The sequence below is a fragment of the Hippoglossus stenolepis genome, chromosome 8 (genome assembly GCF_022539355.2).
Source record: "Hippoglossus stenolepis isolate QCI-W04-F060 chromosome 8, HSTE1.2, whole genome shotgun sequence".
Classification (NCBI taxonomy): Eukaryota; Metazoa; Chordata; class Actinopteri; order Pleuronectiformes; family Pleuronectidae; genus Hippoglossus; species Hippoglossus stenolepis.
Window position 1 is genome coordinate 13,534,118 of NC_061490.1, and position 15,037 is coordinate 13,549,154.

The window sequence follows — 15,037 nt, forward strand, 5'->3', positions numbered from 1 at the left end:
CACATTTTTTTTAACCCTTTAGTTGTTGCAGATCTGATGAAGCCCAGGGCACCAACATAATTAATAACAATGATGTTCCTAAATATGATCTATATTAAATCATTAATTTGGCCGATAAACTGACATAATCACATATAGACATTATAATTCCTCATGTCAGTTTATGCCCCTTTTAGTTTTATTACATATATTTCAACTAATCAACTAAGATACCTGGATTTAGACTACTGTCGCTGGATTGTATCTGTTTAGATGCTTTGAATAGTTTTGGTTTATCTTTGTGAAAGTGACATCTAATATATATAGGCCAATATTGATGTTCGATGACGCATCCAAATGCTCAGGTTAAATTGGGACAATCTGACTCACATTAAGTTTCATTTCTATTAAAGGTCCAGTGTGTAAGATTCAGGTGAAAGGGATCTATTGGCAGAAATTTTATATAAAATAATCCTAGTGATGTTTTCACTCGTGTGTTTCATCTAAATTGTATGAATCGTTGTTTTCTCTGCCCTAGAATGGGCCCTTTGTATTTAAATACTTATTTACATCAGGAGTGGGTCCTCTCTACGGAGGCTGCCATGTTTTTTACAGTAGCCCAGACCAGACAAACTAAACACCATTTGAGTTTTTATGACAACTGAAGGCTACCACAGGTTCTTTCATGTTTGGAAGGGAAGGGTGAGGTGAGGGGTATTCAGCTGCAACATGACAATTCACCACTAGATGTCACTAAATTCTACACACTGAACCTTTAAGTAAGCATTAGTAGCCACAGCTCACTGCAGATTATCCACTTTGATTAGCTCATTTGACCAGAAACTGCATGTGTCATTGATTCCTGCCCCTGAAATGACCTATATGGCTGATTTATTGACCAATATTGGCTGCATTGCTTCACTGGATTACTGTGCATCAAATGTTTTTTTCCATTTCCTTAAAGTGGATCCAGTCAAACAAATGCAGGTATAGATTTCATCAGCTGTGTGTGTGTGTGTGTGTGTGTCTGTCCTCTGATGCTCAGCTTTACAAGGTTACCGAGTGGACACTGAACACCGCTCTGCGCGCGTCACGGGACAGAGGAGGGTCTGTCTGCGCGCTCCCGTGCGTGCCCACCCCCTGTCTATCCGTCCGCTGCTGCTGCTCTCGGTCTATTCGCTGACTCAGTGCCTTACAGCAGCTTCACCATCCACCTGAGCAGAGCCACAGCTTCCCCCTGCGGACATCACCACATCAGCCATGGCCAAAACAGCGACCGGTGAGTAGTCCCGTTAGAACCGGTGCATGGATGGATGAGTATGCTGACGGATGCGCCCCGGGGCTGCGGAACCTGCATGTGTCGGCCCGGTGTGGTCTACCGGTGGGCTGGTGGTCGATCCTTCTGTAACGGGACCAATCAGAAATATTATCATTTGATTCATAATGATAATTGATATTGCTTCTTTGATGATCGTGTATAGATTATAGGCCTATTGTCTGATCACACGAGTGTAGGAATCCTGCCTCACCAAAGCATCCTCCGTCATTATGTTACTTGAAATGCCTCCTTTATCATCTTCATCATCTGTCTCATCATCGTCATCACCATCAGCATCTTATCTCTGAGCTCATATAGTGACAGGGTGGATGATAAGACGGTTTAGATTCCGCTTTATTTACAGCGCTGCACCTGCTTCTCAGGCTACAGCGGCCCCGGCATGCAGCATAATGCAGACGGACCCCACCCAAGATGCTGTGCTGCCGAGCAGCGAGGCAGGGAGAGGCTTCACCCCCAGGCTTTTATACAGCCCTGCTATGATTAAACCCAAACAAACCCCAACTGCTATTTAATGTTAATGTTAATGTGTTGATTTAGTTCATTTATTTGGGATAAATAGCTTTTGCTATAGAGGATGCCAGGGGGGGGGGCATCACCAGCTGTGACAGATCTGCTGACATTTTATCTGCTAAAATACACTATCGGCATGTAGATAAATGTAAAATATCAAATTTGTTTTACTAATTAGCTCAAAGAAGCTAATTCTAATAGCGTATAACCGCCCTGCATCCTGCATTAGTCATCCCCCTCCCCCTGATGGGCCGTTATTGTTGTAGGCCGAGCGTTTGCAATATTTGCTTCCATGGTTTTCTTTTAAGCTTCTGCAGCATTTATGGTATCTTACCCGGAGCAAACGTGTTCTAATATACAGTGTGGGGTGCGGGCTGGTTTCATTACGGTGTGAGTGGTGGCAGAGATGCAGTGGAGTAGACAGGTGCATGGCAGGGTGGGAGGCAGGCCAGCCCTGCAGCAAGGAGGCCGTTTACACACTGGCCTTTGCAGCAGAAGGCTTAGCATGCAGCCCTGACAATCTGTAGTCCTCCACATGGAGAGCCAGGTGGGCACTTTGTCAGCTTTAATGCCAACGGCACGGAAAAAGGTCCCAGATTTGCAGAGAGATTCACGAAAACATCAGTGTAAGGAACTGGTGAAATCACAGAGTGGACAAAAAAAATAAAGATCATCCATCAGCTGTCACTGGGGAAGAGAGAAGACGGATTTAAGTGCCTCTAATTTATGTGACCACAACACACGGCACAAAACTGAGAATTCAGGAGGAAATTAAATGACACAGGTCTGTCTAAACCCATTTTATGCAGATTGCAAAGGCATATTGGAGAAAGCACAGCGTCCAATAAAGCAACAGTAATAATGCCTGTTTGATCTTAGTTTGATCGGCTTTTACACAACACATCCAATGAATTATTTAGCAACACAGCACTTTTAGATGTGCATCAGACGCAGTGTCACGCTCCCTGCATCATTCACCCAGTGGTCATCTGATGCTCATCGGTTTATTGAGCCACTTCCTTTCCCAATTTGTAACAAATTCATTTGGAAACACCTCGTGCATATTCATGAATTATTTGTACATGTTATTATAGCTGGTTTTTAATTAACCTCTCTGTGTTTATGTCCCTCCAGCGTACAAAGAGAAGATGAAGGAGCTGTCCATGCTCTCCCTCATCTGCTCCTGCTTCTACCCAGAGCCACGCAACAAGCTCATGAGTGAGTTTGAAGGTATGGATCAGCTCAAATATTGATTTCTCTTTTTGGTGACTCAAAGTGTCCCCCATGGACACAGGCAGAATAAATAACGACACGTGATTGGACTAATATACTTTTATCATTGGATATTGACTTTTCTGGTGTTATCATCATAATTGTCTTATTTACAGATATGGAGGTGAAACCCATAAACAAGCGGGCCTCGGGCCAGGCCTTTGAGGTGATTCTCAAGCCTCCCTCTCCGGTGTCAGAAATGGCCCACAACCTCCCCTCACCCCCCAAGAGAGACATCTCTCTGGAGGACATTGAGAAGAAACTGGAGGCTGCTGAGGATCGGAGGAAGGTGGGTGTTTTTGTTAACAATGAATAAATCAGAGGGACATGACATCAATGAAAACGTATCAATCAATCAGTGTGTCGTTGTGCATTTTTAGTACCAGGAGGCCCAGGTGCTGAGGGCCTTGGCAGAGAAGCGAGAGCACGAGAGGGACGTGCTGCTAAAGGCCATGGAGGAGAACAGCAACTTCAGCAAGATGGCCGAGGAGAAGCTCCAGATGAAGATGGACCAGATCAAGGAGAACCGCGAAGCGCTTATGATGGCCATGATCGAGCGTCTACAGGAGAAGGTGAGAAACACAGGATTGTTGTATATCGTCAGCTGGCCGCTGTCCAGATGACTAAACCACACTCATTCCATTGTCATGGTTGTTTGCAGGAGAGACACGCAGCCGTGGTGCGCAGGAACAAAGAGATGAGGGAGGAGCTGACGGCATAAGGCCCCACACGAGTCCCGACGTCTGCGGTTCATCTATGTCTTCTCCATCCAGTCCTTGTCCCCTTCCTCGCCCCTCCCCCCCGCCCTCACCCTCCACTGAACAGACACCCAACCAGGAGGCCGAGAGGTTCGAGGACCTCATCACTACATCACAACAAAACACAACACACCACCAGTACTCACTATTATCAGTATTATCTGTGGATACAAACATCTGTAACACCCATCTTGAGAATTGAATGGATTCGTGGAAAAATGCAAGAATATGGCTTTTGATTTGTAAATATTTTTTTTTCAGATCTATCTATCTATCTATCTATCTATCTATCTATCTATCTATGATGGTAGGTGAAGTACGTACAAATACTGTACTGTACTGCGCTGTACAATTTCAAACATTTAGTTTGTCATTGATTATTGTTTCAGTTCTTGAAATTTCGAAACTCTACAACCATTTTCTTGTGAAAGCCCTCGGTGTTGTGAGTTGACTGACAGTTGCAGTTCTTTCCTGATGATGTCATGACGACGATGATGATGATGTTTCTGTGTTTAGTCTCTTTTTCTTTTGTGTGTGAAGAATGACGGTCAGTGTTCGCAGGCTTACACAGTCCTCCAGATAAGATCGACGCAATCCCATCTGTATCTTCCTCACGCACACCCTCTCATTTACAACACGCACGCTTGGAACTTAATACGCCAAAACCCACAGATTGATAAAGTCTCCACTTCCTCCGGAATGAGCTCGATGATGGACGTGAGAGGTGCTTTATTGTTATTAAGAATGTCGTTGCCCAATGGGAGCAGCCGTTTATACTCTTGCAGATTCCCACGCCATTCCTCGATCGCTCCATCTTCGGCTTAATCAAAAAGCTCCGTGACGTACACATAGTACTTTTAGGATTAATCTCATGAATGTTACGACACCAGACTGGTACCATGCATAGTGTCTTGGACAGTGGAATGTGCTCCCACCTTGATATTGATAGTGAGAACATAGCGTTTGTCTGTGTGGGTGTATGTGAATGCGAATTTACCATGAGGCATCTTTAGCGTCTGCTCTCTTTAGGGGATTAGCTAGAGAATGGACGCGGGATGCTTTACACACAGCACACTGAACTAGTCTCTTTTTAATATACAGTACCACTGATATCTGCCTGCATCCTCTGCTGCTTGTGTTTCTCCTTCGTATATTTCTCTGTGAAAGCTTTGCTGAATAAAGGTTTGGGGTTCTGTGAACATAGCATGCACCATCTAATTAATTTCTGAGCTATTAGAGGAGGGGGAAATGTAAACTGCCAAATAAAAGAACCAGTTATCTACACATCCCGAGAATCCCAGTCTTCCACTATAGTTGATTTCTCATTTATTCCTCTCTATCATTCCAGTCGTGTGTTAATTTATTTTGAAATTCCATCAATTTTTTTTATTTATTACAAACATGCAATTGAATCAACATAAGATTAATGTTTCTCCAGCAGGTGGCAGTGTTGGATTTATTTGCGCCACAGAAACTGAACAGGAGCCTGAAGAAATTTAAAAGTAGAGTAAAGTAAAGTTCACAATATTCCAAATGCAAAAGTGGAGGAACAGAAAAAACAAAACACTGAATTGAATGATAGTTTTGTTTATTCGGGTTAATCATGAGGATTTAAAATGTAACAGCTCCATTAAGAGAGAAAAGAACATAGAAAACACATACTTCTGTTTCTTATCATTTCAGCTGACTGGTATTTTCATAGGAAAATACATACTCCATTTATTATTAATAAAATGTGGCTTCACCAGAAATCACAGACAGCTACTGCCCCTCCTGGAAGCCTGAGGTGCTGCATGTACGGATAAAATGGAGTCATTAAAAGAGTGAACCCACTAAAAAACTCAGTGACACCAACGTTATGACCTGAAACAACAACCAGAGCAGCTCTGAGTGATTTACTGCTCCAGCTGTCTGTGTTTGTTGCCGTTACGTTTTCACCGCTTTCCTCTAGTGTCCCCATCCTGTTCACACTATTGTCTCCGTTTCAGACCAACCCGAGCTGGTGAGGTCAGGGCAACATTGTAAAGGATTTCCTCTGGCTCTTAATGATTTCCTGGGTATTCATAGGGGCAACAATGCTCTCGGGTTTGGTTACCTACCTGGCACACACTAAAGGAATTGCCTTTCAGTTAATAACCGAGACCTCATTAGCTTATGATTAACTTCGATGAGATGGCAAAAAATATACAATGCACCTGCAGATTATAGATATGATCTTCATTGCTTGTGGGGCAGATAGCCTGCTTGCATTTAGGAAAAGTAGCCACCTATCATACATTATGAAAACACAAGATTGAAGCGTTATAATGAAAGAGATTCAAACTCGATTTGTTTACTTCTTTTAAACTCAATTTATTGGTCCAAAAACATTACAAATAGATACAAGAATGTAACTTTCCAAGTCTGAAGTAGTTAGTTTACCAAGAATGACACATACAAATATGCATATTCACTTCCACAAGTTCTCACCACGCTAAAGAATCTGACCACACGAAAGTAACTCTACATGATGTTAAATACAAACGTCCGTGCTCGACAAATGTAAAAGGATCTGGTCTACAACATATTTCCTATAAATTTGTGCAGACAGTAAATCTATGCATGGCCCGAACATTACATCATCATATCAGTCCTCAACCTGGAGACAGTGCATATCGACTAAATTAGTTATCAATATAAACTAATAACATAAAATCATTTAGAATTTCTTTCTTGATAAGAGTAATGAAATCACATCATGTGGCAACGTCTCCCACTTTATACTTAATAAAATAAAATCAGTTTTCTTTGTTCCCCTGTGTTTCATTACTATAAAAACAGATGAGGCAGGTCGTCCTGCCTAGCCTGTGTGTTGGGCACAGCTCAGCTGTTGCCTTCAGTCCAGTTGTTAGCTTCAGAAGGCCCCAATCTCTGTGCCCCAAGGCCTGTAAGGCTTCGACAGGGTGGAGGAGGGGCTCACAGTGCTGAGGGCGGTTGGGGAGACGAGAGGGAAAGTACCGAAGGAGAGGGGGAAGACCGAAAGCGAGGAGAGGGATGACAGGAGCGGCGGCGAGAGCTTTGATGTTGGCACAGGCAAAGTGAGGGGCAGCGAGCTGTTAGGGGACACCCTGAGGGACTCTGTGGGGGGCATGACACTGAGTCTGGATGTCCCAGATGCCTCAGTGGAGGATGAGGAGGATGTAGAGGAGGAAGGGGAGGAGGAGGGTGGGCTACTGTTGCTCCTGGATGCAGGTGTCCTGCCCTGCGGGTGTTGTAGAAGGAGAGGGTGGGGGAGGTGGGCCGGGGCATGTCCATAGGCAGAGCCCCAGGCCAAGTGTTCCAGTCCAGAGTGCACCTCCCTCTGAGAGGCACAGTTGCTGAGGTGGGACACCAAGCGCACGCGGAGGGGGTCCGTACTGTCCCGGCCCTCGATGATGCTCAGGTAGCGGGCTGTCTCTGCCAGGCACTCCCTGAAGCCCAGGCTGCGGTAATCCTTAGCAAGAGCATGAGCCTCAAAGTAACCTGTCAGGGAAGAGAGCAGAGGCAGAGGGTTAGAGAGGGGTGATGTGATTTAAAACTACATTTTGTTAGAAGGAATTACGTATGAATTAATGTAGTTATGAAAAAATGGGGCTTTTACCTTTGCCTCCAGATGCATGAAGCATTTTCAAATGGTCCACGGTCATTTGCAGTATTTCTGCTTTTTCCAGTTTAGCTGAACCCTGTCATGAAAGAGAAAAGACAGAGTTTTAATTAAATTAATTAAAGCTATTCTTATCAAATGAGCATCAAAGGAGTGTATGGATAACTCGTGTGACAAGAATGGAAATACAAACAATCTACCTGTTTCTCAAAGGCACTTGGCACCAGTCTCCTCAGCTCTGAGAGACTGTTGTTGATACGGTCACGTCTCCTTTTCTCAATAATCTGTATAAAGAAAGACGAAATGAACTCTGTCATTAAGGGCACAGATAGAAGGAAACAATGGCATCTATCACAGCACAAGTTGAAAGCAGAGATAATGAGTTTACTTACCCCTCTGCGCCTTTTTCTGGCTTGAACTTGCGTGGTGGTGGAGGGTGACATGGAGCCGTGAGAATCAATTTGTCTGAAAGATTAGAAAGTGATAGATTAATTTTGATGGATAAGAAACACACACACGCACATGAAACAGGCCTAAAGCTTCTGCAGCAAGTTAATCAGGTCAAAACAAACAATTCTATATGTGATTATAGAATGATATGATAGCTATTTAAAAAAAAAAAGTTATGATAACCTACCCATTTTCATCTCCACTGTCTTTCTCCACCTCAACACTGTCGTCCAGGTCGCTGTCTGACGAGCTGTAATTGTGGCTTCTCTTCATGTTGATCAGAGGCTGCTTGCACACAAAGGTCCGGTGCTGCTCTGACAGCAGAGGCTCAGAGAGACTGAAGTCTAAACCTCAGATCTGCTTCTGCTGGGATCATTTTCACACCCCACACACACACACACACAGGGGGGGGGGGGCTCTCAGGAGGGGCGTGGGCGGTGCCTGAAACCACTGCAGCCAGTTAAAATCGAGCTGGGCCTTGAGTGACATGTGCTTTGAAATGATAATAAATAAATAAAAATCTATGACCAAGCACAAGGTCTCAAAGAGGGGGGGCCCCAATGAAGATGTTGACACTTGAGTTTGAAAATGATATAAGTTGATACCCAAAGCATAATTTTAATAGAATGTATTTAAATTTTGATTTTTATACGTGTTGTCCAAAAGCACCGATGCTGCTTCTTTCCCCCGGTGACAGCTCAGGCTGCCCCGTGGACTCCTGGCCTCAACTCCCCAGTCCCCCCCGCTGAGACCCCGTGGTCCGTGAGCAACAGGCCCCATTGTAGCAGGAGCCCTCTTCCTCTCTGGTGTTGTGGAGGACACACGGCCCATTAGCAGAGTGTGTTGTTCATTGTCTGCCGTCAGCTGTGTGGTTCCACAACAGCACTGATCAGCCCGGAGGCCCGACATTAGTCAGTCAGTGTTGCCAGGCTCTCCTAGGAAACCCCCCTGTCGGCCCCACCACCCCCTCTTCTCCCGCCAACTGACTGGCACAGCGAGACCTTCCCAGGGAATCATTCATCCACGGTGAAGCTCGCCGTGCTGTGCAGTGGGAACGAGAAGAAGAGGAAATGTTTTCAGAGGCTCGAGCTGCGTGCAACCGTACACGAATGTTTGAGCCATGTGAGCCATGTGTGAAAAAAAGCATATGAACCCACTGCAGGTATATGAGAGTGAAGCAGCAGAACATGCACGGCTCATTCTGGTTGGGGAGCAAGGGTGGTCTGCTAGAGGTGTGATAATTTTGACCCCGCTAATGCGTTTGGGTCAAAGGGCAAACTATATAAAACACGGGAGCTTTCGATGTTTATGTTCCACTGCGTAACTGATCCCCCTCGGCCTGTTTTTCTAGTTTGCATTAGAGAGACAGAGACATGAGATACTTGTGCCTACTGTGTGTGTGCACATGTATTTGTATATATATATTTGTATATGCAATTCAAGGAAAATGTTGTCATAAGTTAATGATCTCAAAAAGCCAGCTTCATATTTGGTTGTATTGTGTTTGAATGAGCTGAGTGAGTAGATTTGAATTGCCTTTGATTAGTTGTTTTTTTTATTAGTGAAACCATCACACAGGTACTGAAATCTAAGTATATTCATTCAAGTACTTTTTTATTTTTACACTTATAAAAATAATACTACTTGTATTTTACACTGGTATTTCCATTTAAGGCAACTTCCATTCCACACTACATTTATTATAATGACTTATTGTTTTGCTGATTGAAATCTTACAAATAGAACAAATGTAAAGAGTTAATGATCAACTTTTATTTGTACCTGTGCCAAGGAGGTTATGTTTTCACCCCCGTCCATTTGTTGGCTTGCTTGTTTTCGCTTGTAAGCAAGTTGTGTAAAAACTACACCACAAAACTTGGTGTACAGATGTCATATGGGTCAGGAAAGAATCTGTTACATTTTGGTGCAGATCCAGGAATTTCTTGTCCACTTTCATTTACATTGCAAGCGTTTTTCAACATTTTCACCAATTTCCCAGTGAATAATTCATGGATCTTGATGAAAATAACATTTGTTCCAGCTTTATTGAATTTAAGGAGAATATTAGACCCTGGCGGAGGTATGTGCTGTATTGATGGCTATTCTAGTTGATATTTTGATAACATTTTGCCACTGCATATGTAATTTCACTCTTTTGGCAGTAATTGCTACTTTTAGGGAAGCAAATAAACTGGATGTTGTATCTCCCACTGCCGTCATATTCTGCAGGTAAATGCATAAAATATCACACCCACTATTGCTATGAAAAGAGCAGTCAAACATCAAATGTCTTTTCTGTCTGTCAGGGTTGCATGGGATGATTTGTCTGGGAAGCACGTGAGACTGGGTTAATTCCTGCAGCGAGCACTGGGTCATGTCTGGTAAGTCCATCAGCGGGGAGCGTGAACCTCCCCACCCCCCACGGCATGGTATACTTCCATTCCAGTACCTTGTAGAGAAGCAGCTGTTTCTCTGCTCCGTCCGTCAGGTCAGTTGTTAGGTTAGTGTGGTGGGAGCTCGACAAGTGGGGATGAGAGGGAGCAACTGCAGGCCAACATGCTGTTCCCAGAATGTCAGAGGGGTCTCAGTGGTGACAGATACAATGTGCGAGCGTCACTCATTCTGTTGATGAACCATCGCACTATCACTACACACACACACACACACACACACACACACACACACACACACACACACACACACACACACACACATCCGCTCCCTGTCAGCACGCACTTTCACTAAAACTCATCCCCAAACTTCACCCATTTCACGCATTTCTACACTCCCACTTGATCGATTTATAGACTTGAACATGTGCATAATCCAGTGCTGAATAACCCCCGCTGCGTGCATGCTCTCCTTCTGGACAGGATTTCTCGGGTAGTCATATATCTTGCTGTAAATCCAGAAATGTTAGTGCTAGTGGGGCAGATCTGGTTCAGTACGAGCCCTCCCCTTGCTCTTCATCCCCAGACTAAAGCATACACGGCCTTTCCATGACTCCCCGCTGAATGGCAGCTTGATTTGGGATCACTCCGGTATTGTTTACGATACCATTATGGTAATAGGACTCTGCAGTGCCACAGGACAGGCAGGTTCATGTGGTCCCCATTAAGCAGACACACGGTCCTCCCTCCTCACACCTGACTGTCAAGGTCCTTTGCCACATTCCTTTGGACAATTAAACGTAATTATGGTTCTTCCTCTAAAAACCTTGACTTCTCGCCTGTAGCGTCAAACCATTTTCTCAGCCACCACCTCGGCTGAGTGTTGATGAGTTTGGGTATAAATCCTGTACATTTCCCTGTTTGATTTGAGCTTATTTGTCTTTGCTTGCCCCATTTCTCTATATTACCTTTACATTTAATAACAGCATGCCACACTGCCTGTTGACCCTGGGCTTAGGTTGGCACCAGTTTGAAGGAACTGCTCTCAAAGCGGTGCCAGGAAGCTAAGAGGTATAAGCAAGCATTTGTTTGAAACTGGCGTGTGCCCAGCTGCCTTCCTCAATCTTCCCTCAGGTTTCCCTTGGCGACTCTTTGTGTGCAAGAGTGCGGCCCGAGTGTGTGCTGGTGTGTCTGCATGTGTTTATGTGTGTGTGACCGAGAGTGTGCAAGTGTGTTTAGGAGGTGCTGTTTCCCACAGCCCTGATCTAATTCCGTGGTAACTCAATCTCCGTGTGAGCGTTTCCCGGCGAGTGTTCTCCCACCCGTCGACAGTCTCTCACTGGCTGGCCGAGTGGCTGAGTGTGTCTGACAGAGGCTGCCTCAGTCCCATCGGGCCCCTGTGCAGCCCCCCCCACCTCCGTCCTGCCCACCCTCCCATCAGGATTGATTTACTATGTCAACCGTTGGGGCTGTCGGCAGGAGCGACGGTCGCAGCCGTGCCTGCATCCTGTGTGCACACCATCCTGACATCTTATACCTGTCATTCAGCAACTGCTACAGTGATGTTTGCATTTGTGTGCGTGTGTGTTGAGGGGGGAATTAGGGTGAGCTGGAGGCATGTGGGGGGGGACATTAGTGTGTGTGAGATCATGCCTTGCCCATGTTTTATTCACAGAGAGTGGAGGTGCATATAAAAAGATATGAACTTTGCTGCATAGATACATGAGCCATGGCATATTATGTAAGAAAATGCCACCCATGCTGCTCCTGAATAGCTTGTCTGACTGAGGGAAATGTCTCCCACACAGCTTCCATACAACAATGTTATCCTATGGGCCACAGCTTCCTGTCTGTCCCCTCTGGTTCCAGTCAGCACCCAGGCGCTATATTGGGCAGGGACCAGACCAGGCCTGAGACCCATTCCCACTGTTTGACCGTAATACACCCAGCGTCTCATTCTTTACTTTCCTGCCTTTGTTGGCATGCATTCTCCTTGTGCTTTTTGGATAGGTAAAGCCAAGGGGGATATGTTCACTTCCTTGTTTCTTTGTTTAGCAGGAGCTTTTTTTTTGCAAATCTTTTTTCTCCTCTGAGGATCCCTCCTCAGGTCGTAATACTGACACCAGGATTTCAGCACTGGCTGCCAATTACAGGGCTTAGAGTCAATTATAGGGCATGAGCAGCATTTCAAGAAGACTCTGACAATACTTTGAACTCTGATATGGACAATTTTATGCTGCTTTGAAATAAAACAAAACAAGAAAAAAAACACGAATGACCTGAGTCCCACCTGAATAAATACAATATATTTCACCCCTTTTTTCCGTAATGGTGCGCACTCCTGCACAATGGCCCCTAACAATCATATTGTTCATGGGGTTTACAAGAATGCTGCCCATTACCAGTTAACTTGCAAGTCCACAATGGAGGGAAGGCAGATCATAAGACTGGTTCCCAAATAAGCGCAACAGGAGACAGCACGTGATGTTGACACAAAGAAAGGAGGACCAGGGAGCGGGCTACTTTTAAGACCACACATTGTATTTCCACAGGAAAAACATTGTTTGCATATCAATGGAGTGTGTGCCCGTGTGTATGTGTGTGTGGTGAAATGGAGGGAGGTCTGGGGCGCTAATTGAAATGTATCTCCTGGTTTGCATCACGCACAGGGGACCTCACAGGCACTGGCCTTATGAATTATCAAGTCAAGTTAAGCTGAAGAAAATGTGTGTCTTCTTTCTGCTGTGTGTGTGTGTGGTAAAAATATTACTCTTATGTTGACCTAAATCTGTTTACAGAGTCACATTATGGGGACTTGTCTTCCTTATGGGGACAAAAAGTGTCTCAATCATTAAATCTTAAGGTGAAGACATATGATTAAGATAAAGTTAATGTTAAGTAGATGTTAGGTTTAGGTTAAAAGTAGGGTATAGGAAAGCAGGTAGTAACTGTAGTAAAGGCTGGAGTAAGTCTCCAGGAAATCAATGTACTGTCCTCATGAGTCATGGAGATATAACTGTGTGTGTGTGTGTGTGTGTGTGTGTGTGTGTGTGTGTGTGTGTGTGTGTGTGTGTGTGTGTGTGCGTGTGTATGTGCGTGTGTGTGTGCATGTGTGTCTGTCTCTATGTCTACACTGACATTACATTCACTGCCGGAGAAAATCTGTGTATAACACTGCATGCATGCAACACAAGCATGTCTGTCTCTGAAAATCAACCATGCTGTTAGGAGGAGGGTTTTTGTGGCTTGTGATTTTTATTTCCATGATGCAATTGGCAGTAAAAGCTGATCAGTGATTATGAAAACTAATATTTTTAGACACAAGAGAGAGAAAATAGCCAATTTATGGTGTGTCACAAGTTTATTAAAAAAAAAGAAGCAGTCTTTTTTTCGAGCCGGCTCCTTTCCCAGTGGATGCTCTGTGCCAGCTGTCTGTGCTGCAGTAAAGTACTGCTTTCCCAAGCTCCGACCTGTGGGAAAATCTGTTGTGGCCAGTAATTGATTCCGCCCTGCCAGCCCCATTACTCTCCACTGCAGTCAAACTGCCAGTGATCTGCAGAAAGCCTGTTAGCACAGCCCCTTCTCTCTTTCTCTCTCTCTCTCTCTTGCTCTCACTCGCACAAACATGCATCAGAATCCCACCACGTCCTATTGTTAGCTCCGCCATTATTTCTATCTGCCCCTGTTCGTGTCTGATGATTATGTTTGACTCGTTGTCAACTGTTGTCTTTGGGTGGTTTTCATTAGAATCTCTGAAATGCGAACAATACATAACATTACAATACATGTTCTGTTTTATTCTGGCAATCCTACTTTGCCAAAATATATTTTTTCTAACAAAAACTGTGTCATTAAATTCCTTATCTTGATTTTTTTTTGCAGCAGCATTACATTGGCACATTTAACTTGTTCCATGCATCCACAGCTATAGTCCCCCCCACAGTCACATGTCCCTTTGATTGAAAGAGGATTTACTGGTTCACCAGTGAGATTCCATATGCATTAGTGATCCTTGTCATCTCTGAACAGGATGAGTTTGTTGGTAATTTGGCTGCGGGGCTGCACGGCAGAACGACCCCCCTGGAACTGCCCCCTCTCTGAAAGTGTGTCATGAAATATTAAGTACAGTCATCTGCTGAGATGGTTGAGTTGCTTGTCACAGCTTAACACTTACCACATGTCTAAATAAAGGTAAGTGCCCCCCCCTCCAATTAATCTCCAATTAGGGGCTCGGCTCTGTGCGTTCGCATCTGTTTCCCAGTCTCAACTCAGCAGGTGGGGGGGACTCTGCGTGTGTGTGTGTGTGTGTGTGTGTGTGTGTGTGTGTGTGTGTGTGTGTGTGTGTGTGTGTGTGTGTGTGTGTGCGTGCTATGGGCTACATGAGGATTATCAGGCACTGGACACAGGGCAGGGATAAAGGGGCTGTTTTCTGACACTTACTGTATTCACATGACTTTCATGCTGCTCCGCGACCATCAGTCCTCGCCACACCGATTACATTTAGAACACAGCCTATATAAAGCTGCAGCAGAGAGGGACACATGATAGTGACCTATGCAAAATAGTGGTTCCATGTGAGATGCGGAGAGACATAAGAGACCTCATGGCGAGTGATTTATCAGGGATTCTCATGACTCTGTCAGGCTTTATATAACTACCAGCTGAGGGGTGCACTTTCCCATGTTGTAAGGGGTCAGGAGGCCACCCCTCTAAGCAC

The 15,037-nt window shown here is 44.7% G+C and overlaps 2 protein-coding genes across 2 annotated transcripts; one reads left to right on the forward strand and one right to left on the reverse strand.

The window, feature by feature from the left end:
• Nucleotides 1–1,065: 1,065 nt before the first annotated feature.
• On the forward strand, nt 1,066–5,153 carry stmn2a (stathmin 2a). Its single transcript, XM_035164718.2, has 5 exons — nt 1,066–1,258; nt 2,963–3,058; nt 3,217–3,389; nt 3,481–3,672; nt 3,762–5,153. Exons 1-5 carry the CDS (start codon nt 1,240–1,242, stop codon nt 3,819–3,821), a joined length of 540 nt encoding a protein of 179 aa, XP_035020609.1. The 5' UTR covers nt 1,066–1,239; the 3' UTR covers nt 3,822–5,153.
• Nucleotides 5,154–6,189: 1,036 nt separating this feature from the next.
• On the reverse strand, nt 6,190–8,300 carry LOC118113092 (hairy/enhancer-of-split related with YRPW motif protein 1). The gene is made up of 5 exons (XM_035162458.2): nt 8,118–8,300; nt 7,873–7,945; nt 7,681–7,764; nt 7,478–7,559; nt 6,190–7,359 (listed from the first exon to the last, which is right to left on the reverse strand). Exons 1-5 carry the CDS (start codon nt 8,201–8,203, stop codon nt 6,752–6,754), a joined length of 933 nt encoding a protein of 310 aa, XP_035018349.1. The 5' UTR covers nt 8,204–8,300; the 3' UTR covers nt 6,190–6,751.
• Between the last annotated feature and the right edge of the window lie 6,737 nt (nt 8,301–15,037).